Source organism: Ostrinia nubilalis, chromosome 23 (assembly GCF_963855985.1).
Source record: "Ostrinia nubilalis chromosome 23, ilOstNubi1.1, whole genome shotgun sequence".
Taxonomy (NCBI): Eukaryota; Metazoa; Arthropoda; class Insecta; order Lepidoptera; family Crambidae; genus Ostrinia; species Ostrinia nubilalis.
Genome location: NC_087110.1, coordinates 12,317,613 through 12,343,984, shown reverse-complemented (window position 1 = coordinate 12,343,984; position 26,372 = coordinate 12,317,613). Strand labels below are relative to the sequence as shown.

The window sequence follows — 26,372 nt, the reverse complement described above, 5'->3', positions numbered from 1 at the left end:
AACCGGTGTTTTTTGTACCTATGGAGTATGACAGATTTTTGACGTAAGTTAAAGTCAAAGTAAAAATGCAACCGAGCCACAAATAACCATTTTTTTAAGTTGCTTAACACGGAGTTAATCGCCGACTTAATTTACTATTTACTAAATAAAATTGTAACACCGAATTAATTAATCATTTTATACAAATACAAAATGTTTTGTGAATCTTTCCTAAAACTTTTGTTGGCTTACCTGTTCATACCATACACTGACGAACAATAGTTGTGATTCACATTCGACTCATGCGAAAAGTATCATATAGGTATTAAGTGCGTATTTTTATAGAAATTGCTAATCTCACCCAAAAGGCATGCATCATCAACATCCCTTTACAGTCCACTGCTGGACTAAGAGCCTCCTCCACTAATAGTGAAGGGGTTTTGCCATATACCTACGCTTGGCAGGCGGGTTGGAGATCGCAGTTTAAAAGATTGATGTTTTTCAGAGAGCGATGCTACCCGTTCTCTGTTTGCTGTGTAGTCCCTAACGCCCGTATTCACAAACATTACTGTGAGGTCTCACAATGCGCGTGGATTCACAGGGTGACACACGAACCAATCACAGAGCTCTATTCAACGCTGTGCGTTCGATTTGCTGCTTCACTTATAGCAAGTATCGTTTGTGAATACGGGCGTAAGTCGCCTCTTACGACAACCGCGGGAAGAGTAGGGGGAGGTGACAGATGTATTCTACTCTGCCGTCACCACACGGTTTAGCACCTCAGATGCAATCTATGTCATAAGAGAGCGAGGATCTATGATTATTGAATGAGAAAGGTATCTTACCTCCAAGATCTCATCCCCGACTTTGACCGGCGGCGAGGCCTTGGCAGCCGCACCGGCCGGGTGCAATCCACAGACAAACACTGCCATCCGGCTCCTGTCCCGGTGTCCCGCCAGGGACAGTCCCAGTCCTGCCTTCGGGGTCCGCTCCAGCTTGACCGCCACCACGCTGTCACCGAGGTTCGCATACTTCTTGCGGATTTTATCTGGAAGAGAAAGTGGTGCTTAGTTTGGGAAATAAATTAATACAAAATCTGTTTTACAATAGTCATTTTTATTAATAGTTTCAGAGTACGAAATACACTATTACATTGGGGTTTAAAATGTATATTGCCATCTTTTAAAAACTTATAAGCAAGTGGCATCTAGTCAGTTAAGACAATTGGCACCACTGGGCAACAGTGAGAGCTTGACAAGAATAGGCGTCTAGTCGCCGTGAATATTGCCCAGTGTGCGCTGTCGCTTAAGCCATTTTCTAATAATTATTTGACATATTACGTTTTAATGCAATAGCTATGATAGATCCGAGACTGAAATCAAAAGTTCTTATTTATTTTACAGATGAGTAAATTTCTAATTATCTATCTAAATATAAATCAGGAAACTGGACAAGCCCTAAGTTCTATCAGTTGTTCTCCCAATCGCCAGCAATCTGAAATCGTCGGAATTAAGCAGGAGGACCGTTACGTACCACACTAATTTTTCTAAGACGTAGTCTCCACTAGAGAATCCATCTGAGTAGGTACTCTACATTTTTCAAGAACCGCACTTAGTAGAGCGTGTATCTCCAGTTATACACGGTTCGTCAGAACGTACCCACCTTGCCTCTTCCCAAACGAGTCCTCTTTCCAGCGATACGCAAACCTTTCGCAAAATACTTCAAACATTTAACCTCAAGAAATATCCCCGAGCCAACATGTCCCGGAAGCGACCCTCACAATGCGATCTAGTGTACACAGCCTAATGTGGGCTCTTTTGTTAGTTGACAATGGTAGGTCAAGTGTGCGCCGGCCCTTACCTGGGAGGGAAGACTGTAATTTGGGGAAAATTTAGGAATATTTGTCTACCTATTCGATTACGATATCCTCGAAAGGGCCTTCATAAGAAAATAAAATGTAGAAATATTATATCGGATCTGAGTTTTAAAAGAGATGTATTTTCGTTCCAGTAAAACTTCTAAATAAAAAGAAAAACAGATTAAAATCGGAAAAAAGTACGCAGATAAAAAATGTCAAACTGTTAACACAATAAATTAATTATCTATTTCCATTTCCAAGGGGGTTAAAATCAATGCAAAAAGTAATCGTAAATAAAAAACATACCAGAAATAAACTACTGTAACATTCAAAACAATTGCTAGCCACACTCGATTGAATTCTAAATGATGTCGCATCGCTCGATGGAATTGAAAATAGAACAGAACAATAAAATCGAATAAAAACTATGAATATCAATATCGAGACTATTCAAAATCGATGCTATGAATGAACAATGGACTCATCAGCGAATGTTTGAAACGTATGAATAGTTGCGATGAAATAAAATAGAATTTGAACACAAAGCTTTGCTATAAATAAAACAAAGGTAGTGAATTTTAGGTGGTTAGATCTAATTACAGAAACTAATTAGTAGTAAGATCTAATTAATGGAGTTTGTTTTGTTTTCATTATATCAGAGAGTTTTTGAGATAATAGGTTCGTATTACTAAATGCGTGTGATACCGATATTTGTACCGATCACATGATTGTTACAATCAACTCTTAGGTGTAGATTAATACCTAACTCAAATGTATGTTCAAAATACGGATCCCATAATAATATTATTGTCAAGTATCGCTTAATTGTTTATAACTTTCCATAAAATAAGTTTCTTGCAAGGTTGCAAGTGTTTGAACAAGACAAGTGTAACTAGAAAGACAACTTCTCGCGCCACTTGAAGTAGCCTACTTCTGTCCCTAATCACTGCTCTACATTATTTACCTGAAGTAAGAAAAAGTAGTATTTTTTCATATTACTTTTTGTAGTACGGAAACAGTAGTCGTCAAATATTTTTAAAAAAACTGCAATGTCCCACTACTACCTAACATTATGGTGTCCCTACAAAAGCAGATATTTGTTTAGGAAAAAAGCTGGAACGTTTTCGGGTGGCCGCAATTAATACCACAATAGGAACACTGCCAGACGGAGCCAGAGATCTGGCAAAGGTTCTGGATCGTTACAAAGGGGGGATTAGGGCTCGGCTGTTTATGGGGGTTATTGTTTGCCTAGGACTTAAATAAGACTTGATAGCAGAACTAAATAATCATTAGTGTTAATGAAAAAAATTCTTGTGACAATTCCATAGTAGGTAATACGAGTACCTATATTTTCTAATATCACCTAAGAATTTTTCAATAATACATTTTTTTAATAACTCAATAATGGCTATACCGAGAGTTATAGAGTGAATGAAGATTTTGCGGGAAGAACCTGGATGCGGGCAGCGCACCGTTCATTGTGGAAAACCTTGGAGGACGCCTTTGTCCAGCCGTGGACGTCGTTTGGCTGAAACGAACGAACGAAGATTTTACTGACAATAGTCAGCGGTTACATACTCGTATTTTTAATGGTAACAATATAAATTATCATAGTACAAGCTTTGCTTAGTTTAGCTAAGGTAAAGCCCAATTGCGCTTGTGGTATGACATGGTCACCATCAGTTTGCTCTATCGAATTAAACACAAAAATATTTATTAAAAACATGTAACTTTTTTAAAAATACATAAGAAACTTAACAAGTGACTCACATTTCCCTTGGCACCCGACTCAAGAAAAAGGCTTTTTCTTTTACATTCTAAAATGTGGCCTAAAAGAAACCACTAAGTAGTTCCAGCTCACTTGTGCAGCTTCTAAACAGATGCACTATGACGTCAGCCAGTCAATACCGAGCTTAGGTCAAGAGCGAGCCCGATGAGCGATACACCATGCGCTCTTATACAGGGTGGGTTTGAAAGTTAAGTAGTGCGAAATATAGTGATTTTTTTTACTGCATGAAAAGTTTTTTTACATTATAGGAACCCTAATGTCATGAAAAGTTACCCAAAATCTTAGTTCATTTTAAGGTATATTACTCGTATATTGACTACATCTTATGATCATCGTCATTTCAGGCACAGGTTGTCAATTGCTGAGGGATAAATGATGTCCAGATTGGCAGGTCTGAAGCGGCCAGAATCCAGCGCCTTCCTGCAACCTTTATATGGTCATCTGTCTACCATAATGATGGACGCTTTCTTAGTAGGTGAATGTCCTGTATACCAGAACCTTGCTTCTCCATCATCACACTAGAAAATGTTGTATTTGGTACACTATTACTCATATTTTTATGACAATCTAATGGATCTGAAGCTTCTGTGGTTGGGTAAAATATTACCTTTAGAGTATCAATTTGCCCCACTAAATGCCAGAACAACACCCACAAAAACCTAGTACAAATACTAGCTCCCGTCACTCGATAATCCGCGTCCACATAATCACTGTGTTAACCCTCAACTGCCCACTCAGAGCGCTATAACCGTGACATATTGTCTCGGCGTGGCCTCGGAGACCCTTTTTATTCCAGAAACTGAGAAAGTCGACTGAGAGGGCTGTTTATTCGGTTTAAACTTTCTTAATAAAAGCCTGGACTTGGCGGCTAGTGATGTATCATAGGGCAGTGTCGATAGAGTGTATCGATAGTGTACCTAACAAAAGAAGTTACAACTATCTATGGATACTGTTGCCAATGGTTTACATAATACAGTTTTACGCTCAATAGTAATAAAAGTATCAAAGATATGTTCATAAAGAGCTTTCGATAATATCGATACTAAATATGCAACTGAGACGATGTAAAATAAAAATTACTACTACTGCCTTTTAATAAGAAACATCTGTAGATAGACTCATAAGTAGATAATTATTTTGGTCTCGTTCTTTAAAACTGTTAGATGACAGGGAGAGAATATTATGTAACTAGCTTTCCGCCCGCGGCTTCGCCCGCGTGGAATTTTGTCTGTCACAGAAAAACTTTATCGCGCGCGTCCCTGTTTCAAAAACCGGGATAAAAACTATCCTATGTTCTTTCCCGGGACTCAAACTATCTCTATGCCAAATTTCATCAAAATCGGTTGCGAGGTTTAAGCGGGAAAGCGTAACAGACAGACAGACAGACAGACAGACAGACAGACAGACAGAGTTACTTTCGCATTTATAATATTAGTTGGGATTATAGTAACTATAATAGTTTATTATACTAGTTTACTACAATATACAATAGATATTAATAGAATGGTTATTGCTCCAAAGCACTGTCAAAATTCACTAAAATTTGTGATGTGTTAATATTTGTCGATACTTATCGACTTTTTTCAACTGTTTGAGAGTTTCTATCGATGGATCCTTCCACAACACTACCGCCAACTGCCACCCTATATGAGTTGGAGCTGGCATGGCGAAATACTGTTATGGTGTCGCCCGAAAGTCGGAATTTACTTATGGCAGACACCCTCTACACCCTATTTCAGGTCAAGAGGCGAGTTGCACCCGGTTTGTAGAGTTCTGTGCCTGCAAAACATAATTTTTGGCCCTGGGTTGTCTGATAGAGAACAATTCTTTTCGATTAGATCGCATAAAATTATGCCGTTACAATTTTGTATGTATTTTTTTTTTAGTTGCCAGTTGAGTGTGGAGTGAAACATAAAGTTACTACTTGTTTTCTAACGGTCGTATTCACAAACGATGCTTGCTTAAGTGAAGCAGCAAATCCGTTTCAATTTTGTTTGTATTTTTTATTGCCAGTTTTGTGTGGAGTGAAATACAAAGTTACTACTTGTTTTCTAACGGTCGTATTCACAAACGATGCTTGCTTAAGGCTTGGTATTTCTGCTAAAGTAGGTATTTCGCGCTGTCAAAATCTGCGCGCGCAATACTTCGCCGAAGACAGCGCGCCAAAGAGCTCTCGCGGCTACACAGTATAGAAATACGCAGTTGGTTAGGTTAGGTTGACTTCCTTCCGTTCAAGCGTCACACTCACAGCACTTTCTAATACAAATCATATCCAAGTGATACAAATTAAAACAACTTCAAAATTTTTGGGAATATATTTTAGAATCGAATAAATATAGAATATAACTGCCAAAGTAAACACGGTTCAAAGAGGCGTGGCGTCACCCGACCTTCCGGAAGTTCCGCGCCGGCTAAAAGAATTTCAAGATACGTCACCCGACCTATCGGTAGATCCTCGGGAGCTTGAGCGATTGGAAAAACATTTTATGATCAGTTACTCGTAGTAGCGATTATTTAGAGCTTGGATAATAAATTATAGTTGTTGCAATTCACAAAGCTTTGCATGTGGTTAATTACATTAATCAGTACACGCATCAATTTTGTTCAGTATTTTTGTTTATTAATAAATAAAAATATCATACTAAAATTGCATACATATTTGTTTGTATTGGTTTGGGTGTTTTCTTTCCATAATTTATGTATAACGTATGTACGGGGCTCTGTATCGAAAATCACTATGAGCAATGAGCATCACACACTGTTACCTGGAGTGCATTACCGCAGCAAAATTTTTATAAATGTTGTGCTTTAGAGAGTCGAGAGTATAGCAGATAATTAGTCCATCGTGAGCAGAAATTTGTCCACTAATAGCAAAATTCGTTCAAATTATAGTTTTAAAGTTATTGGCTAGAAGATTCTTTTATCTTGCAGCTTAGACCTTTAGCTACAGACCTTAGACAGTATTTTTGAAATATTCTTACGCATGGTGGAGGAAGGGACGCTCTAGAGCAGTGGTTCTTAACCGGTGGTCCGCGGATCACTGGTGGTCCCTGGAGGCATTCCAGGTGGTCCACGATGTGCACTTGCACACCTTGGTCAAAACCACTTTTAACTGATTTTTGCAGTCAAACTAGTTTTGACCGATTATGAGGTGGTCCCTGACAAGACAGAAATTTGGTAAAATGGTCCCTCATAACTTAAAGGTTAAGAACCACTGCTCTAGAGACTCAAAACTACAAGGATACACATGAACTCCAGTTTTAAATCCGTTGATATCTGCTGCATCTGCCATGTTTTTGGCTATAAGATTCTTCTATCTTACGGCTTAGACCTTTAGCTACAGACCTTAGACAGTATTTTTTATTATTTATTTGTGTCAGTGTGCTCTTCTAAAGAGTGTAAGACGATTGTATGTAGGTACTATTAAAATGTAATTTTAACTCATTGGTTTTGTCTCATATTTGAGGAATGTACTATGTATCATGAGTAGAGTCTTCGTTTAAAAGGATGCGAACGATTTAAATTTCAATAGGTAGACAAAATTGATAATTCTTAATTATCAAAAATTTAAGCTTTCTCCAGTAACACTGATATTATTATACTGTGACTCATCAAAGTCATCATTGTCAACAATATTGACAAATCGCGAACTGTCACGGCCAAAAAACTGACACGCGTCCGTCCTCCGTAAGCGCCACCGCGCGACTGATTGAGATTGTCCAAGCCGTCATGGACGATTTTTCCACATTTTTTAACATAGTAACTAAATAAGACGCAATATAAAAATTGCATCCGTTAAAAGCCCTCAAGTTATTTCTGAACTTTAGTTTAGTAAAAGATTTAGAATCTCAAATCGCTTATTTTAAAAATAAAACCATAAATAGAAAACGAATAGAGGTAACTTTGGGAATATATTCTATCGAGTCAACTTCATCAAATCGTGTTTCCATCCATTAATAGCCCTAGAAAATATCCTCAACTATGCCCAATAAAAATCTTAGCCTTTAATTTTACTGTTTAGTACCTCAAAAATGAAAAATGAAAACCTCATTTTCGCCATTTTCTCTGCTACCCGGCCTTAAGTGAAGCAGCAAATCGAACGCATAGCGTTGAATAGAGAGAGCTCTGTGATTGGTTCGTGTGTCACCCTGTGCGTCTACGCGCACTGTGAGACCTCATAGTAATATTTGTGAATACGGGCGTAGGTAAATCCACTCGATGGAATTACATAGGATCGCACCGACCACCGGCACATCCTCCCTTATTACAAAGAATTAAACTCGAGTTAATCACTGTATTTTAAATTGACATTTAGTATGGAAAATGGAAATGTCAATTTAAACCCGTGTTCATCGCGCGTTTAACTTTTCCGTAATAAGGCACAAAGAGCTTTGTAAGCCGATTCATTTTCTCCACCTCTTCATTATTTGGGACGTTTAAGTACAGCAACATTTTCTCGTACAGAAGGCTACCTTAAAGCTACCATAAACGCTGACTAAGATGGTAGTCCATGAAACAGTACAGTGAGATACAGCAGCGCATCGATCGAATCGCGGCAGATAACGCCGTATCTTGTTTCCATTAAGCGCTGTAAACTTGTACAGGCGAGCACAAAAGTGGTAAGGGTTTTACTGATTCGCTGACAGATGAAAGTTGGCCAATAGTAGACGATTCACGCCTGGTTCACACATGTCTCCGTTTTACTGTTCCGTTTTATCGTATACGTTTTTTTTTCGTCGATGGCGTATGTAGTTGTATGAGCGACTTCACACATGACACAGTATATACAGTAATACATACAAAAAACGTACACGATAAAACGGAACAGTAAAACGGAGACATGTGTGAACCGGGCGTCAGTTGGCTTAATATCTGTCACTTTCATGCGCGTAGGTACATAATTTTCCCCCAAAACTCAATTTATTGTGAGTGAATCCCTACTAATATTATAATTGCGAAAGTCACTCTGTCTGTCACGCTTTCACGGATAAACTACTAAACCGATTTTGATTAAATTTGGCTTTGTGATAGTTTGAAGGACATAGGATAGTTTTTATCCTGGTTTTTGAAACAGCGACGGGCGCGACAATTTTTTCTGACAGATAAAATTTCACGCGGGCAAAGCCGCGGGCAAAAACTAGTAATAAATACATTTCGTTCAACAAAATCGATCAAAAATAAAGAAATGAATAATAGCACCTTATTTGAAACGTTAAAATTCTGACCTTTGACATCAGGGCTTCAGTTACAAACAATACAAAAAAGGAAACCACAAGAAGATTTGCGAAAAGTTTCCTTTTAAATAGCAACAACCTCGAAATAGATTTGCCTTCTCCCTCGATCGCGTAACTTAATATTAGCTTCGTTAAAAGTTTTAATAGGGTCCTTAATAAGTCCACTGGGGATAGAATAGACACATTAATGACTTTTTAGAGAAACAATGATCATTTGAAACATTCCTAGTTTTGTCCCATAAGGGTAGAGAGGGCTCCACGGTCTTATGATTAGTGACACTCTCTACCTGGGTCCAGAGTTCGATTACCAAGCAGGATATGATAATGGACAACACGCATAAGTTGTAATATTAAGTTAAATTATGACTTAATTTAAAGTTTAGATCACACACATTACACTAGTTTTTATTTCACCTCAATCCATCCAGTATTACCGAAGATAGAGCCTCGAGAAGTTTACGGACTTTTTAAAATTTTCAAAAATTTCCAATATTCGCGCGTGACGTCACAACATGATTTTGCAGCCCCCGCACGTTAACCCATTTACCACTTTTTGTACCTAACTGACAACTGTTGTTGGTTGTCATCGTTCAATCACATTTTAAACTAGGCGCTAAAAAGTTACCATTATTATGCCACCTATTGCCAATTTTGTGCACTATGAAGCCATTTTTACATTTATGCACTTAAATATAAATTTTCTGGAAAAATAACCAATTTTGTGTCTTTGTGCTCAATAACAAGTAAATAGTCCAGTTATTTGTTAATTTTACTTGGAAAGTTTTCCGGAATTTTTGAAAATTGGTGAATAAATAGATTTCGCTATGTTCTTTCCGAATTTTGTGACCTAGTTTATAGCCGCGCGCGCGCCCGCCTTATTGAAAAAAATCCGCCTTAAAAAAGGTTTTTGACAACTTCTTCTTCTTCTTCTTTTCAGCCAAATGACGTCCACTGCTGGACAAAGGCCTCCCCCAAGGTTTTCCACAATGAACGGTCCTGCGCTGCCCGCATCCAGGCTCTTCCCGCGACCTTTACCAGATCGTCGGTCCACCTAGTAGGAGGCCTGCCCACGCTACGTCTTCCAGCCCGTGGTCGCCACTCGAGAACTTTCCTGCCCCAACGGCCATCGTCTCTACGAGCTATGTGCCCCGCCCACTGCCACTTGATTTTAGCAATTCTGCGAGCTATGTCGGTTACTTTGGTTCTCCTGCGGATCTCCTCATTTCTGATTCGATCACGCAGGGAAACTCCGAGCATAGCCCGCTCCATCGCCCTTTGGGTGACCTTGAGCCTTCTTATGAGGCCCATAGTAAGCGACCACGTCTCAGATCCGTATACCATCACTGGCAACACGCATTGGTCAAATACTTTCGACTTAAGACACTGCGGTATTTCGGACGTGAGTATATGGCGAAGCTTCCCGAACGCTGCCCATCCGAGTTGGATTCGACGATTGACCTCTTTCTCGAAGTTGGACCTACCTAACTGGACTGTTTGTCCCAGGTATACATAATTGTCAACAACTTCGAGTGTAGAGTCTCCAACCTTCAGAGGAGTGGGTGCAACACGGACATTAGACATGATTTTTGTCTTGTCCATGTTCATTCTGAGGCCCACTTGTTGAGAGGCTCTACTGAGGCCATCGAGCATTGTGCCTAGATCCTCCAAGGTCTCAGCCATGACTACGATATCGTCCGCGAATCGAAGGTGGGTGATGTACTCGCCGTTGATATTTATGCCAAATCCGTTCCAGTCCAGAAGCTTGAAGACATCTTCCAGGGCGGTGGTAAACAGTTTTGGAGATATGACGTCTCCCTGTCTTACCCCTCGCTGCAACTGGATAGGTTTCGAGTCCCGATCCTGGAGGCGGACCGACATTGTGGCGTTTTTGTACAAACCCCTTAACACTTCGATATATCGATAGTCAATTTGGCACCTTTGGAGAGACTGTAGCACTGCCCAGGTCTCGACCGAATCGAAGGCTTTTTCATAATCCACAAACGCCAGGCAAAGTGGTTGATTATACTCCTCGGTCTTCTGTATAATCTGCCTTAGCGTATGTATGTGGTCTATGGTACTAAAGCCTTTTCGGAAACCGGCTTGTTCGGGAGGCTGGAAGTCGTCGAGCCTGCGAGCGAGACGATTCGTAATGACTCTCGAAAACAGCTTGTAGACATGGCTCAGAAGTGAGATGGGTCTATAATTCTTCAACAAGGTTTTGTCACCTTTTTTGAAGAAGAGTACCACCACACTTCTGTGCCATGTCGTAGGCGTTTTTCCTTCGAGGATGACGGAATTGAACAGCTTCTGAAGAGCCCTTAGTACCGGCGTTCCGCCTGCCTTCAAAAGCTCAGCCGTGATTCCATCATCACCCGGTGCCTTGTTGTTCTTCAGCTGTTTGAGAGCCATTCTAATCTCGTACAGACTGACGTCCGGGATATCTTCGGTATAGTGTCGGGTCAGTCTAGCTCTTGGGTCTTCGGCTAGATTTGTGACAGGTGCGCGTACAGTCGTGTATAATTGTCCGTAGAACTTCTCAACCTCTTCCAATATCTCCGGCCCCGACGAAATGGCTCTGCCATCCTCTGTCTTCAGCTTGGTCAGTTGACTTTGGCCAACAGACAGATCTCTTGCGAACACTTTAGAGCCTTTGTTTCGCTCAATCGCCTCTTTAATACGGTCTGTATTAAATTGGCGTAGGTCGCGAGTCAAAGACTTGGAGATCTGTCTGTTAAGGCGCCGATACTGAGCAGCATCTTCAGAGGACTGCAAAACCAAGTTCCGTCTCTCTTCCATGAGTTGATTGGTGAGGTCAGAGATCTTTTTGGTTCCTTTTGAACGACGGGTTTTAAAGAACTTAGACCCAGTCGTTTGGACAATTTCCACGAACCTGTCATTGTATTCGTCCACATTTTCGCAGTCTCCTAGGCATTCGAAACGATTTTGCAACTCGAGCTGAAAGCTTTCGGGGTTTTGGAGTTGGATGGGCGCTGGGCGGAGCGTAGACTTCATCAGTCGACATCTCTCGAGCTTGGGTCTGATATTCAATGTGCCTCTTACCATTCGGTGATCGCTTCCTGTTTTGACCGAATTGATCACAGAGACATCATTGAATATATGCTTCTTCGTCGACAAGATGAAGTCTATCTCATTTTTTGTAGCGCCATTGGGATGCAGCCATGTCCACTTTCGCTGTTTTGGCTTTCTGAAGAAGGAGTTCATCATAAAGAGGCCCTCCTTCTCCATAAAGCCAGCCAGCAGTTGGCCACGTGCGTTCCTCTCTCCATACCCAAATTGCCCCACTTTCGGCTCATTATCGCTTCGTTTACCTAGCCTCGCGTTGAAGTCCCCCATCACAACGGTAAAATGGGACCGGGAGCTATGTATGGCTCTGGAAATATCCTCATACATAGTCTCCACTTCGTCGTCGGGGTGTTCCGTGGTCGGTGCGTATACCTGTATGACCTTCAGCGAATACCGTTTGGTGATTCTGAGTATCAGGTACGCTACCCTCGCCGAAACACTCTCGATCTGGACCACGTTGTTGACAAGGGACTTGTGGACGATAAACCCGACACCACCCTGGGACTGCTGGTCGCCCTCCCGGTTATAGAGCAGGTTTCCGGATTTGAGAATTATGGTGTCCTCTCCCTCTCTTCGGACTTCACATAATCCTACGATATCCCACCGTAACCTGCTCAATTCTTCCTCGAGTTCCATTAGCTTCACGTCTGTACGCAGTGTGCGAGCGTTATAGGTTGCCAGGGCCAGAGGTCGTCGGTGTTGGTAGCTTGGCATCCCCCGGGGATTCTTCGCACCCCTTGCCCCACCGTTACCGTGACCGCTACCGTGGTCCGGGATAGTGGGGCCGCCGGGGACTAGGGGCCGTTTTTTTGTTTGTGCCACCATTTGGAGGGTTTTGCCCTAATCGCCACGCTTGGCAGGCGGGTTGGCGATCGCAGTTTTTTACTTGGTTTCGCACGCAGACGCTGCTGCCCGTCCGGTGCTACAGGGGTTTGTCGCCTCTTACGACACGCCTCCTGTGGGCGGTGGGGAAAAGTATTCTTTTACGGCCGTCCCCACACGGCACAAGCTAAGAAGCTTTGATAAATGTGATAAATTTCATGTAATGTAAGTTAAATAAATTTAGAGTTGTGAAACAGTCAAATTAATGTAGCTACCTGCTAAATTGCGAGTTCTTTTTTCTTTGATCATGGCAGGACACGCTGCCGGGTGTTCTAAATATGCTGAAGTATAAAAAAATTCGCGTTGCTGAAGTATACTTTTTTTTTTTGGATGTCTGGAAGTTTAAAATAAAGTAAAGTAATGTTTATTTCTCACCAATATAACAGATAATATTATGATAACCTATGATAACCAGATAATATTATGTGCTGTGTGGGGACGGCCGTAAAAGAATACTTTTCCCCACCGCCAACAGGAGGCGTGTCGTAGGAGGCGACAAGCTCCTGTAGCACCGGACGGGCAGCAGCGTCTGCGTGCGAAACCAAGCAAAAAAACTGCGATCGCCAACCCGCCTGCCAAGCGTGGCGATTAGGGCAAAACCCTCCAAATGGTGGCAAAAACAAAAAAACGGCCCCTAGTCCCCGGCGGCCCCACTATCCCGGACCACGGTAGCGGTCACGGTAACGGTGGGGCAAGGGGTGCGAAGAATCCCCGGGGGATGCCAGGCTACCAACACCGACGACCTCTGGCCCTGGCAACCTATAACGCTCGCACACTGCGTACAGACGTGAAGCTAATGGAACTCGAGGAAGAGCTGAGCAGGTTACGGTGGGATATCGTAGGATTATGTGAAGTCCGAAGAGAGGGGGAGGACACCGTAATTCTTAAATCCGGAAACCTGCTCTATTTCCGGGAGGGCGACCGGCAGTCCCAGGGTGGTGTCGGGTTTATCGTCCACAAGTCCCTTGTCAACAACGTGGTCCAGATCGAGAGTGTTTCGGCGAGGGTAGTGTACCTGATACTCAGAATCACCAAACGGTATTCGTTGAAGGTCATACAGGTATACGCACCGACCACGGAACACCCCGACGACGAAGTGGAGACCATGTATGAGGATATTTCCAGAGCCATACATGGCTCCCGGTCCCATTTTACCGTTGTGATGGGGGACTTCAACGCGAAGCTAGGTAAACGAAGCGATAATGAGCCGAAAGTGGGGCAATTTGGGTACGGAGAGAGGAACGCACGTGGCCAACTGCTGGCTGGCTTTATGGAGAGGGAGGGCCTCTTTATGATGAACTCCTTCTTCAGAAAGCCAAAACAGCGAAAGTGGACATGGCTGCATCCCAATGGCGCTACAAAAAATGAGATAGACTTCATCTTGTCGACGAAGAAGCATATATTCAATGATGTCTCTGTGATCAATTCGGTCAAAACAGGAAGCGATCACCGAATGGTAAGAGGCACATTGAATATCAGACCCAAGCTCGAGAGATGTCGACTGATGAAGTCTACGCTCCGCCCAGCGCCCATCCAACTCCAAAACCCCGAAAGCTTTCAGCTCGAGTTGCAAAATCGTTTCGAATGCCTAGGAGACTGCGAAAATGTGGACAAATACAATGACAGGTTCGTGGAAATTGTCCAAACGACTGGGTCTAAGTTCTTTAAAACCCGTCGTTCAAAAGGAACCAAAAAGATCTCTGACCTCACCAATCAACTCATGGAAGAGAGACGGAACTTGGTTCTGCAGTCCTCTGAAGATGCTGCTCAGTATCGGCGCCTTAACAGACAGATCTCCAAGTCTTTGACTCGCGACCTACGCCAATTTAATACAGACCGTATTAAAGAGGCGATTGAGCGAAACAGGGGCTCTAAAGTGTTCGCAAGAGATCTGTCTGTTGGCCAAAGTCAACTGACCAAGCTGAAGACAGAGGATGGCAGAGCCATTTCGTCGGGGCCGGAGATATTGGAAGAGGTCGAGAAGTTCTACGGACAATTATACACGAGTGTACGTGCACCTGTCACAAATCTAGCCGAAGACCCAAGAGCTAGACTGACCCGACACTATACCGAAGATATCCCGGACGTCAGTCTGTACGAGATTAGAATGGCTCTCAAACAGCTGAAGAACAACAAGGCACCGGGTGATGATGGAATCACGGCTGAGCTTTTGAAGGCAGGCGGAACGCCGGTACTGAGGGCTCTTCAGAAGCTGTTCAATTCCGTCATCCTCGAAGGAAAAACGCCTACGACATGGCACAGAAGTGTGGTGGTACTCTTCTTCAAAAAAGGTGACAAAACCTTATTGAAGAATTATAGACCCATCTCACTTCTGAGCCATGTCTACAAGCTGTTTTCAAGAGTCATTACGAATCGTCTCGCTCGCAGGCTCGACGACTTCCAGCCTCCCGAACAAGCCGGTTTCCGAAAAGGCTTTAGTACCATAGACCACATACATACGCTAAGGCAGATTATACAGAAGACCGAGGAGTATAATCAACCACTTTGCCTGGCGTTTGTGGATTATGAGAAAGCCTTCGATTCGGTCGAGACCTGGGCAGTGCTACAGTCTCTCCAAAGGTGCCAAATTGACTATCGATATATCGAAGTGTTGAGGGGTTTGTACAAAAACGCCACAATGTCGGTCCGCCTCCAGGATCGGGATTCGAAACCTATCCAGTTGCAGCGAGGGGTAAGACAGGGAGACGTCATATCTCCAAAACTGTTTACCACCGCCCTGGAAGATGTCTTCAAGCTTCTGGACTGGAACGGATTTGGCATAAATATCAACGGCGAGTACATCACCCACCTTCGATTCGCGGACGATATCGTAGTCATGGCTGAGACCTTGGAGGATCTAGGCACAATGCTCGATGGCCTCAGTAGAGCCTCTCAACAAGTGGGCCTCAGAATGAACATGGACAAGACAAAAATCATGTCTAATGTCCGTGTTGCACCCACTCCTCTGAAGGTTGGAGACTCTACACTCGAAGTTGTCGACAATTATGTATACCTGGGACAAACAGTCCAGTTAGGTAGGTCCAACTTCGAGAAAGAGGTCAATCGTCGAATCCAACTCGGATGGGCAGCGTTCGGGAAGCTTCGCCATATACTCATGTCCGAAATACCGCAGTGTCTCAAGACGAAAGTCTTCGAGCAGTGTGTGTTGCCAGTGTTGACATATGGATCCGAAACGTGGTCGCTTACTATGGGCCTCATAAGAAGGCTCAAGGTCACCCAAAGGGCGATGGAGCGGGCTATGCTCGGAGTTTCCCTGCGTGATCGAATCAGAAATGAGGAGATCCGTAGGAGAACCAAAGTAACCGACATAGCTCGCAGAATTGCTAAAATCAAGTGGCAGTGGGCGGGGCACATAGCTCGTAGAGACGATGGCCGTTGGGGCAGGAAAGTTCTCGAGTGGCGACCACGGGCTGGAAAACGTAGCGTGGGCAGGCCTCCTACTAGGTGGACCGACGATCTGGTAAAGGTCGCGGGAAGAGCCTGGATGCGGGCAGCGCAGGACCGTTCATTGTGGAAAGCCTTGGGGGAGGCCTTTGTCCAGCAGTGGACGTCATTTGGCTGAAACGATGATTATGATAACAAACAATCAGGAAAAACAAAAAGTAAGAATGTTGGTGGGTTGATACCTGAACTAGGAAGATTCCTGTGTCTCGGGTTTGTTTTGTTACTCTTTCACGCAAAAAGTACTCAACGGATTTTGTTGAAACTGTACAATATAACGTGGTCGCTTACTATGGGCCCCATAAGAAGGCTCAAGGTCACCCAAAGGGTAATGGAGCGGGCTATGATCGGGGTTTCCCTGCGTGATCGAATCAGAAATGAGGAGATCCGCAGGAGAACCAAAGTGACCGACATAGCACGCAGAACTGCTAAAATCAAGTGGCAGTGGGCGGGACACATAGCTCGTAGAGACGATGGCCATTGGGGCAGAAAATTTCTTGAGTGGCGACCACGGGCTGGAAGACGTAGCGTGGGCAGGCCTCCTACTAGGTGGACCGACGATCTGGCAAAGGTCGCGGGAATAACCTGAATGCGGGCAGCGCAGGACTGTTCATTATGAAAAACCTATGGAAAACCCAAAGGCCTCTCGCCTTTGTCCAGCAGTGAACGTCATTTGGAACGACGAAATAGGAAAGAATGTAACTATCAAAAATATTCTCTAAGGCAGCATTTTTCCAATTTCGCAACGAGCGCGGCAATCACACTTAACTAACAGACTAACAGAGAACATAGCGAAATCTATTTTAATCACCAATTTTCAAAACTCCCGGAACACTTCCCAGGTAACCACGTTAATTTGTACCAAACGACTGGACTATAATTAAATTGATATAAAAATTTGGGTACATCTTCTCAAAAACAAAAGAACTGGTGCTAAAAGGGTTAAGTGACGTTTTGACATTTATAGAGGGCCTTGTAGAAGGGGAGGCTATAGTGCTGAATGTGGATTAACTCGAGTGTCATAGTAACTTATTAGACTGCTAAGCTTGATGATAAAAAGAAAAATATTTATTTAACTTTGTTTTTTGATTACAAAATAGTGTAATAAACCAAACTTACCTTGGCATGTATACCTCTAAACTCAGTCTGAACTGAGTTACGAGCATTAGAAGTTTGATGATTTTCATACTAGATTTGCTTTTTGTGCGCAAGTTTTGTAAGAAATTGCAACAAAATATTGCGCTATTTTTTTATTGCGCTGATTCTGCTCCATACTGATTTCTGGAGCCTGTAATGGATGGTATTGTTTGTTTACATATACAATCTCACTATTTTGTTGCAATTTCTTACAAAACTTGCGCACAAAAAGCAAATCTAGTATGAAAATCATCAAACTTCTAATGCTCGTAACTCAGTTCAATTTCATGTGTCCTCCATCTAGGCTAGTTTCCATCGTCACTCAAAGTTTGGCTGCGGTCTCAAATTTGGGCTTAATTGAGGTATTTTTTGGGTGAGAGGCATAAGAACTAATGCCGTTTTGTATCAAAAATTCATACTTAGAGGTAATCAACCAGGTACAAAGTATTTCCTTGTATGTTAGTCTGCCACTCTTTAGTAAGTCCCGAAATCCCCGCTTCGGCTCCCTTACTAACCATTCTAACCATTGTACACAGATAATATCTTACATGCAGCTTTTCATGTTACTACGTCACATTTTCAAAATCCGCGCGGAAAATCGCTCCTAGCGGAAGAGCGCACTTTGAGCTTGAATATTTCAGTCATTTTTAAAGATATCAAAAAAGTAAAAATACAGTATTCATTCTAATTTTTTGTAGTATTTTTTGGCATCTTCAACAAAAATTGTGCGCCATGTCCATTGCTACTCGAATATTTGTGGTCTTGTGGTCAATGAGCTGTCAACGCAGTCATGATGAATAGGTAGGGCTGGACTGGTAGGGCCCAAAAGATAAGGAGACAAATGTAAAGTGCCCCTTAAGGGCTACCTTTATACTGTATTTGACGTTCATAAGTGCCACCAGTGGTGAAAATTGAATAAAATATTTTTGATTTTGTTAAACGACATCAATTTGTCAGTCGACATCAATTTGTCAGAGCGATTTAAAGATTTAAAAATATTTATTTGAAACCTTTAAGCAGCTGTAAACTGAACAGTGTACAAAAAGCAAGGTTAAAGCCTAATGGCATTCGCCTCTAGTTAACATCTTACCAACAAAACTGGACCTGTCACTGTACAATAAACAATTGTAATGATATTTTTCCTAAAACGCATTATCCTATACTATTCTCTTAACTTTGTTGAGATAGATCGCAGTATAATGGTATTACTTACATCGAGAGCCACTAGTCCCGAAATAAATCAATCAGGAAACAAAGAAATAAAGTAAAGAGGTTTTGTTTCGATATTATTGTATAAAGGATCAATAGAAAGAGGCTAATAACTTCAACAAAATCTTATAACATTTTCATTGAATGAACGTTCGTTCGTTCGTTTCAGCCAAATGACGTCCACTGCTGGACAAAGGCCTCCCCCAAAGCTTTCCGTAATAAACGGTCCTGCGCTGCCTGCGTCCAGGTTCTTCCCGCGACCTTTACCAGATCGTCGGTCCACCTAGTAGGAGGCCTGCCCACGCTACTTCTTCCAGCCCGTGATCGCCAGTCGAGAACTTTTCTGCCCCAACGGCCATCGTCTCTACGAGCTATGTGCCCCGCCCGCCCAATATTAGTGTAGTTCTATTGATTTCATTTTAAGTTTTTCACTTTTGTACTCGTCAGTACCACTTGATGCATCAGCGCGCAGAGCCAGCAGACGATGAAGTTTTCATTTGGCTCGACCAAATGCAATAAATATTATTGTTCAATCGACGACAAAAGTCATTAAAAGTTCCATGTTCATTCCCATCATTTGTATAGAACATTCTATACAATTTATATGAGATAGCAGAGAGTAGATGAAAAAAGAGTTCAGAGTTTTTTTTGAGAAAGAGTAAAAAACATCCATACTAGTATCCATAAGTAAAAAACATACATACGTATAAAACTTTCTATAAAATATAAACCATAAAACTTTAATAATATTAGGATTTCACGCGTGTAAAAAGGTAGTCACCGAATTGTATTGTGTAGTGCTGTAGGTAATAAATAAATATCATTTTGTGAAACGAATAATACATTTTCACACAAGTCTTATTCAAAGAAAAACTAATGTAGTGTAAACTTGGAGTGTAAAGTATTGCTGTGATTTTATATTTCATTTATAAATGGCCAGACTCGTAGGAATATTCCTTGAGTTGCTTATACGATTCAATAAATTAGTTTTCAGGCATAATAGAATAGAAAATTCTGTTTTTGTATCTATGGTTTTACCCAAATAATATGCGAAGTAAGACAGATTTAACTTCACGCTTTTATATGAATTTTACCTACATAGTTACTGCCACGTCTAAAACGAAAACTTTTTGTAACACAAACTTAAACGATTTCAGAAAATTAAAACATTGAAATTATAACATGCATAAAGTTTCCAAAGTTTCATAATCAATGATTTCAAAGTTTAATTATCAGCAAGCGAACACCAGTAAGATAGATTTAATTTTGTATGTGCAACTAACGACACTTTCTTTTGAAAATATAATAAAATCTATATTTAACAATTTGTTTGTTGTTCTCCATTTGTTTATTGACCAATGCAATCCATGTGTTACCAATTTTATGTGGCACTGTACCACTCATGATGCATTAGTGATTCAAGCACTTGGAGTCAGTGAACCGAGCTTTTATTTAGAAGGATTATATTCTGCACTTCCGTTTCAATAACAGTACTATATCTATTGGTAGTAACCCAATAAAAGTTACAGCAGTAGCCAGTATAACAGACTAACAATCTACTTTCAATTAATTATCAATTTGGTTGTAAAATCGCACCTATGCCATAGTTTGTAATAATGTAATGGGAAAAGTTAAAAATCTGCGTTCTGCCCTTTTTAGAGCAGAGTTTACACTGAGCTTTAGCAGCATTGAGCATTGACTTTTGATAATTGTCTGCAAATAAACCAAGCAACTGCACTCAGGAGGATTTGATGAGTGCTACTGACAACGCCACTCTTGTGGCGGAGTTTTGGGCTGACACTGTGTAGGTTTGTTGTCGACACGAAAAAAAGAAGAAGAACGATTTATCTACTTTAAAATCATTAAATCCTTGTTTTTCTGTTTAAGATAAATCGACAAAGCTTGATTAAAAATGTACCAGTAATATTTATCTCGTCCCATTTTTCTTGTATTATAATATTTTACATGAACTGATCCCAAACGCTGTTTTCCAGAAGACTGATCCACAAAGTTTAGTGGAGGCAAGGCCTTTAAATTTCTTCGTGCGTTGTTTACTCCAGCGGCCATAAATCACATGGAAGCCATTAAAGCGCACTTTATATTCGAGAATGATACATATTTTACATAACATATTTTTATGTAGTGGATACGTCGCACGAAAATTTTCTATGAGAATTTTTTAGCCCACATTATTTACTCGATAGATTTCTTTTCAGTTTACATTCGTTCGTTTCAGCCGAATGACGCCCACTGCTGGACAGAGGCCTCCTCCAAGGTTTTCCATAATGAACGGTCCTACGCTGCCCGCATCTAGGCTCCTCCCGCGACCTTCACCCAGATCGTCGGTCCACCTAGTAGGAGGCCTGCCCACGCTACGTCTTTCAGCCCGTGGTGGCCACTCGAGAACTTTTCTGCCCCAACAGCCATTGTCTCTACGAGCTATGTGCCCCGCCCTCTGCCACTTGATTTTAGTTCAGTTTACATACCAAGGGTTAATTTAGCTATACTCGTCGCATTTCACTTTGAACCTTTACTAAACTTATTTTCTACCCGGTGCTAATGTAATACCACTGCAGTTAAATTAATTACCGCACCATCTTTTTCAAGCTCTTTCTTTTCAGCTAAGGTCTTAAAATCATTAAGACAGCTAATTTGGCCGGAGATTTGTATTTCCGTCTTCGGTAACAGATTTTATCCGTTGTATAACCATTACAAACATTGCACATGGAAAGGGAAAAAGATTTCGACTTTATCGTATCATCATCATCATCATTTCAGCCACAGGACGTCCACGGCTGAACATAGGCCTACCCCAACAATGCTCACATGGCCCGGTTGGTTACGGCATGCATCCAGCGCCTTTATGAGATCTTCGATCCACCTTGTGGAAGGACTCTAACGTATTCACTTCATAAAGGACGTAGCACATTTATCAACCCGGAAAGGGCTCGTAACCGTATCAACTCGAGGCGGGCGTTCTTTGAATGAAACTCTATACTGCAATGCACACTAAAGCCTTGATCACACGTACCGAGCAAACGGGCGAGACAGTGCTCTCGGCCGAGTACTCGGTGTGTATAATAATAATAATAAATACTCTTTATTGTACACCACATAAAAGGAAATAGAAAGAAAAGGAACACATAAGGTACAATTAATTAATTAAGGTAAAAAGGTGTATGAACATTACGCCGAGTGCTCGGCCGAGCGCTCGAGTATGTGACTCGCTCATAGGGTTTCTGATTTCTCGACCTATTTTTTTTCTCGAGTTTCGAGAATTCTCGAGGCCAAAGTCTCGAGTTTTCTCGGGTCTCGAGTCTTTTAATGAAAACTGTTAAAATCGGTTGAAATTTAATAAAAACAGGTTTTTTAATCAAATATACCTACTTTTATTGCACAACAATCAATATTAGAATTTAGTACGACTTATTTTGGTAAGGAAATAAACAAAAAATAAAATCTTCTTTCATAATTAATATTAACTAATAATCATAACAAAAGTCATAAAGTCGCGTGTACTTTAAGGGTAAATAACAATAAAAATCTGAAGCTACAATTGAATCACTTGTTTTCCAAAGAACACAAGTCAAAATAGCAAAATTACGATAAATAGTTTTTATTATAAACAAAAAAAAAACTTTTTAATAATTTTTTAAATTTCTTGATAACGACTTGAATAAACTTTACGAAGAGGCACGAGTACCTAACCTAACAGACAGTTAACAAATTTTTCAGTCATTAAATCAGTCAGAGTTAACATCGTTGGTGAACATTATTACTTAGTTTCGATTGAGATCATTACTTGCAAATCAAATCAGTTAAAAAAGGAAAGATTAGGCCAGTCTAAAAGCAACGTTAACCTATTAAATAATTAAAAACTTCCTTTTGTCTAAGAAAATAGCCTTTCAAGAATAAGCTTCAAAATCGGAACTCGAGAATTCTCGAGCTCCGGTAATTTTTTTCTCGTCTCGAATGAAGCCAAATTTCTCGAGTTTTCTCGAGTTCGAGAAAGCTCGAGCAGAAACCCTACTCGCTCACCCAACTGTCTCGACCGAGTAAACATTTGTCTCGCCAGTTTACTCGGTACGTGTGATCAAGGCTTTATCCTCGCCTCGCGGTTGACAGCGCGCGAAAGGCGATGACAGCTTGCGAAAGACAATACAGTGTTGATCCCTTTCAGAGTTGATAAGTCTGCTATGACCTAAAATCTCGACATTTCAATACGTATTAAATACTAGCTGTGCCCGCGACTTCGTACGCGTGAAAACCCGTTTTCGCAACATTTTTCATTATTTCTCTGCTCCTATTGATCGTAGCGTGATGTTGTATAGCCTATAGCCTTCCTCAATAAATGGGCTATCTAACACTGAAAGAATTTTTCAAATCGGACCAGTAGTTCCGGAGATTAGCGCGTTCAAGTAAACAAACAAACAAACAAACTCTTCAGCTTTATAATATTAGTATAGATTTTTTTCTCAAATTGTTTCAACATGGTAAACAAACTCATGTTCCAAGCAATCACAACACCATTTGCTCCGAAAATGATGAACGTTTCTCTCGTAAATCATGAGCAGTCATCAATTTGGCGTCTCATCGAGCGTGCCAAGCCAAGTTTAAGGCCGCCATATAAATAGGAACATGGCTGCCAAAGAATTTTAATCACCAATCATTCGCGAGAACATGCTGATATTGCCTGACATGACATGGGGATGACGTGTTTATTTTCGAAACTATGTTGTTGAAACAAATGGGCTGGTGACTTTGATAATAATGGATTATGTCCAGTACTGCGTCTCGTAAAATTGATGCTGACATGTGCGAAAAACACTAATACATGCGTTGCTATAAGTGCTTTTAATCTCAATTTGCTGGTATTCACTAGAAAACAACATAATCAGGATATATGACACTATGACCCTGTTCAAGCCTATAAAAGTTCTTAGGCCGAGTTGCACCATCTTACTTTAACTTCAACAAACGTCAAATATCTATCAAGCTCCGTACAAAAATACCGGTCATTGTTATAGTAACGGTTAAAATAAGTTGATTAGTGTTCCAAGTGTGTGTTTCAAATCCTTGCACTTATATTATATAGCATGAGTTAAAATTTTGAGTAGATTAGGTATTGTTCATAACTCAACTCTATTGGCCAATAGCTACTTATTGGAATATAATATGACGGAGATAGAAGGAGTTAGAAACTGTCTATAATTTCAAGACTAGTTATTATTGCTCGTGTCCATTATCCCATAATATATTTGTACCGCAATAAATTGCATCGCGTACACGCACGGTGCGCGGCGCCTCGTTATCAGAGATGTCCCAAGAGAGCTAGCACAGTGATAAGCAAACTGCTTGTGTAGCCTTTAAAATGATTTTACTTTGACTCAATCCGTCCATACTAATAATATGAATAACCGAATTATTGTAAGGGAGAGTCCGCTAATTTGGACCAGTTTTTTTCAATCCCATTTTACACATAGTTTTCTTTTGTTTTAGCTAATGTCCATGGTATACGAGATAAAAGATACATTTTTCAACTTACTATTTCATAAGTATTAATTAACATGATTGTTGTATATTTAGCACAAATCAACAAAGTACGAGTTCAGAGCTTCGGTCCAATTTAGCCAACCGGTTCGATAATTTGTACCACAGGGTTACTAAATTGGATTTCAATAAATTTCAAGCCTTTAAAAAAACTATGGCAAAATATTATACGATACATTCTTAACAAATTAGGAAACGAAGAGGAACAGTAGTTAATAACATAGACAATCGATATTGTTTTACACGTTATCACGATTTTGAGTACAAGTTTTGTAATTCCAATTATCGTAACGCACACTTGTACCTAATCTACTTTGCCAGTCTTTTGCTTTCATTTATTGTTAATCAAACACAACTACGCTATTATAACTTCAAAATATGATTTACTAAAAAAAAATTCAAAATCCTTTGGTAAAGTTCCATACAACTTGATGTGGTACAATTTAGCCGACTAGGTGATAGTGCTTTTAAAAAATCAGTAAAAAATATAGCTTATAAATACCGAAAAATGTTTCAAATAATTGTAATCCACACTAATTTACGCTTCTAAATAATATATTAGAAACACCATGTGATTAAATTTAACAAAATTACAATCTAAACATGTATTGTCAAAAGTTACTTGAAAACAATGAAAAAATACTTTTCAAAATAAAACACATGTGTTTGTTGTCACGGCAAAAACCACATGGCCGATATTAATTGATTTTAGTTGTGTATCGCTGAGTGTTGCAATTACAAACATTCAATAAATACTTTACGAAATATGAGGGTGGTACAATTTACCCGGTGGTACAATATACCGAACTCTCCCTATATGCAATTACATTATTTTGTCTGCCCGTTATCTTTTTACAACAAAGCTACAGATTTTAGTTAAATGAAAACTTGTAACTATAGTTTGTTGAAAACGTAGGATAGTGTTTTTCCCTATAAAAGCAAAAGGTCACTGGAACAAGGACTGACTCACTCACTCATCACGAAATCTCAGAAACTGCAAGTGCTAGGAGTCTCAAATTTTGCATGCGGGTTCTTTTTAGAATGTAGGTGCTCGCTAAGACGGGATTTTGCAAAATTCAACCTCTAAGGGGGTAAAACGGGATGAAGTCGCAGGCGGCCGCTAGTACACTTTTTCACAGTGATAACCCGATGTGTACCTATGTACTGAAAATAACGTGTCCCTTTTTGACCTAGATTTCAACGTATATCATATATTCCCCGCAATAAATTGCATCGTGTGAGGAAGTCTCGCGTATCGAGCCATCCCAGGTCCCAGGGGACGCGGCCGCGATAATGACCCGGCAAATTGCCTGTGGCTTTAAATGTTCCCATAAACCTATACAATTGCTGAAAATAAGCCACTTCGTTTATTTCGCGAAGAACGTACTTTTTAGAAACATTGAAGAATGCGAATGCAAGAGTGCGTGGAAAAATTAAGGATAAATTATAAAACAAACAGTTCAAAATGCGAGTGAAAATATGTATATCGTGCAAGTAGGTAACCTAGATAACTGCTTTTATATTAGAAGTAGACGGCAGTACTTAAAGAACATGAAGAATTTAATATTTGGAAAAAGCTCAGAAAATATTATCTCATTATTTTAATCTAAAAATACAGCAAACTTAAATAACAACAGTAAAGTCTTTAAAAATGAAGGCATCAATGTTCCCTTCCGAGAACTTCTTGATATCTTCATTATTATCAAATTATTAATAGACAATAATCACCCAATAAGGAAGTCGCTCATTATACTAAATATTGATCCCCTTAAAAATGATTATTTCCTTTAATTACGCAAATAATAATTGCCCTAACGAGACCCCGGAAAATGTCGAGCAGTAAAAACGCTGGTGCTTCGACTGAGCGTCTATTTTCGGACATGACCGGATATTCTGATTCCAGGTGAATAAATATCCGAACCGCCAAATAGTTTTGCGGTTATAAGAGTATAAAAACTTTAGGGATGTTCCAACTAGTTCAGGACTAGTTAAGCCACGGTAAAGTCACCGACTAGTCGACATTATTGATACCAAATAAATCAAATCAAATTGTTTATATCAGAAGTACATCCATAAATTAAAATATGTAGAGTGAAAACAAGTCTTACGTGATGTTTTACTAAATTACAAATTAACGTAAGTAAATGTTACGATTACAAACTTATTTTTTCTGTAAGTTGTTTTATGA

General features: G+C 40.5%; 1 protein-coding gene across 1 annotated transcript in view; it reads right to left on the bottom strand.

Moving 5' to 3' along the window:
* LOC135083491 (inactivation-no-after-potential D protein) overlaps positions 1-26,372 on the bottom strand; it is a 110,968-nt gene that overhangs the window by 39,081 nt on the left and 45,515 nt on the right. Inside the window, exon 8 of the mRNA XM_063978250.1 lies at positions 825-1,027. Coding sequence (XP_063834320.1) covers positions 825-1,027 — 203 coding nt within the window. The remainder of the gene's footprint in view (positions 1-824; positions 1,028-26,372) is intronic.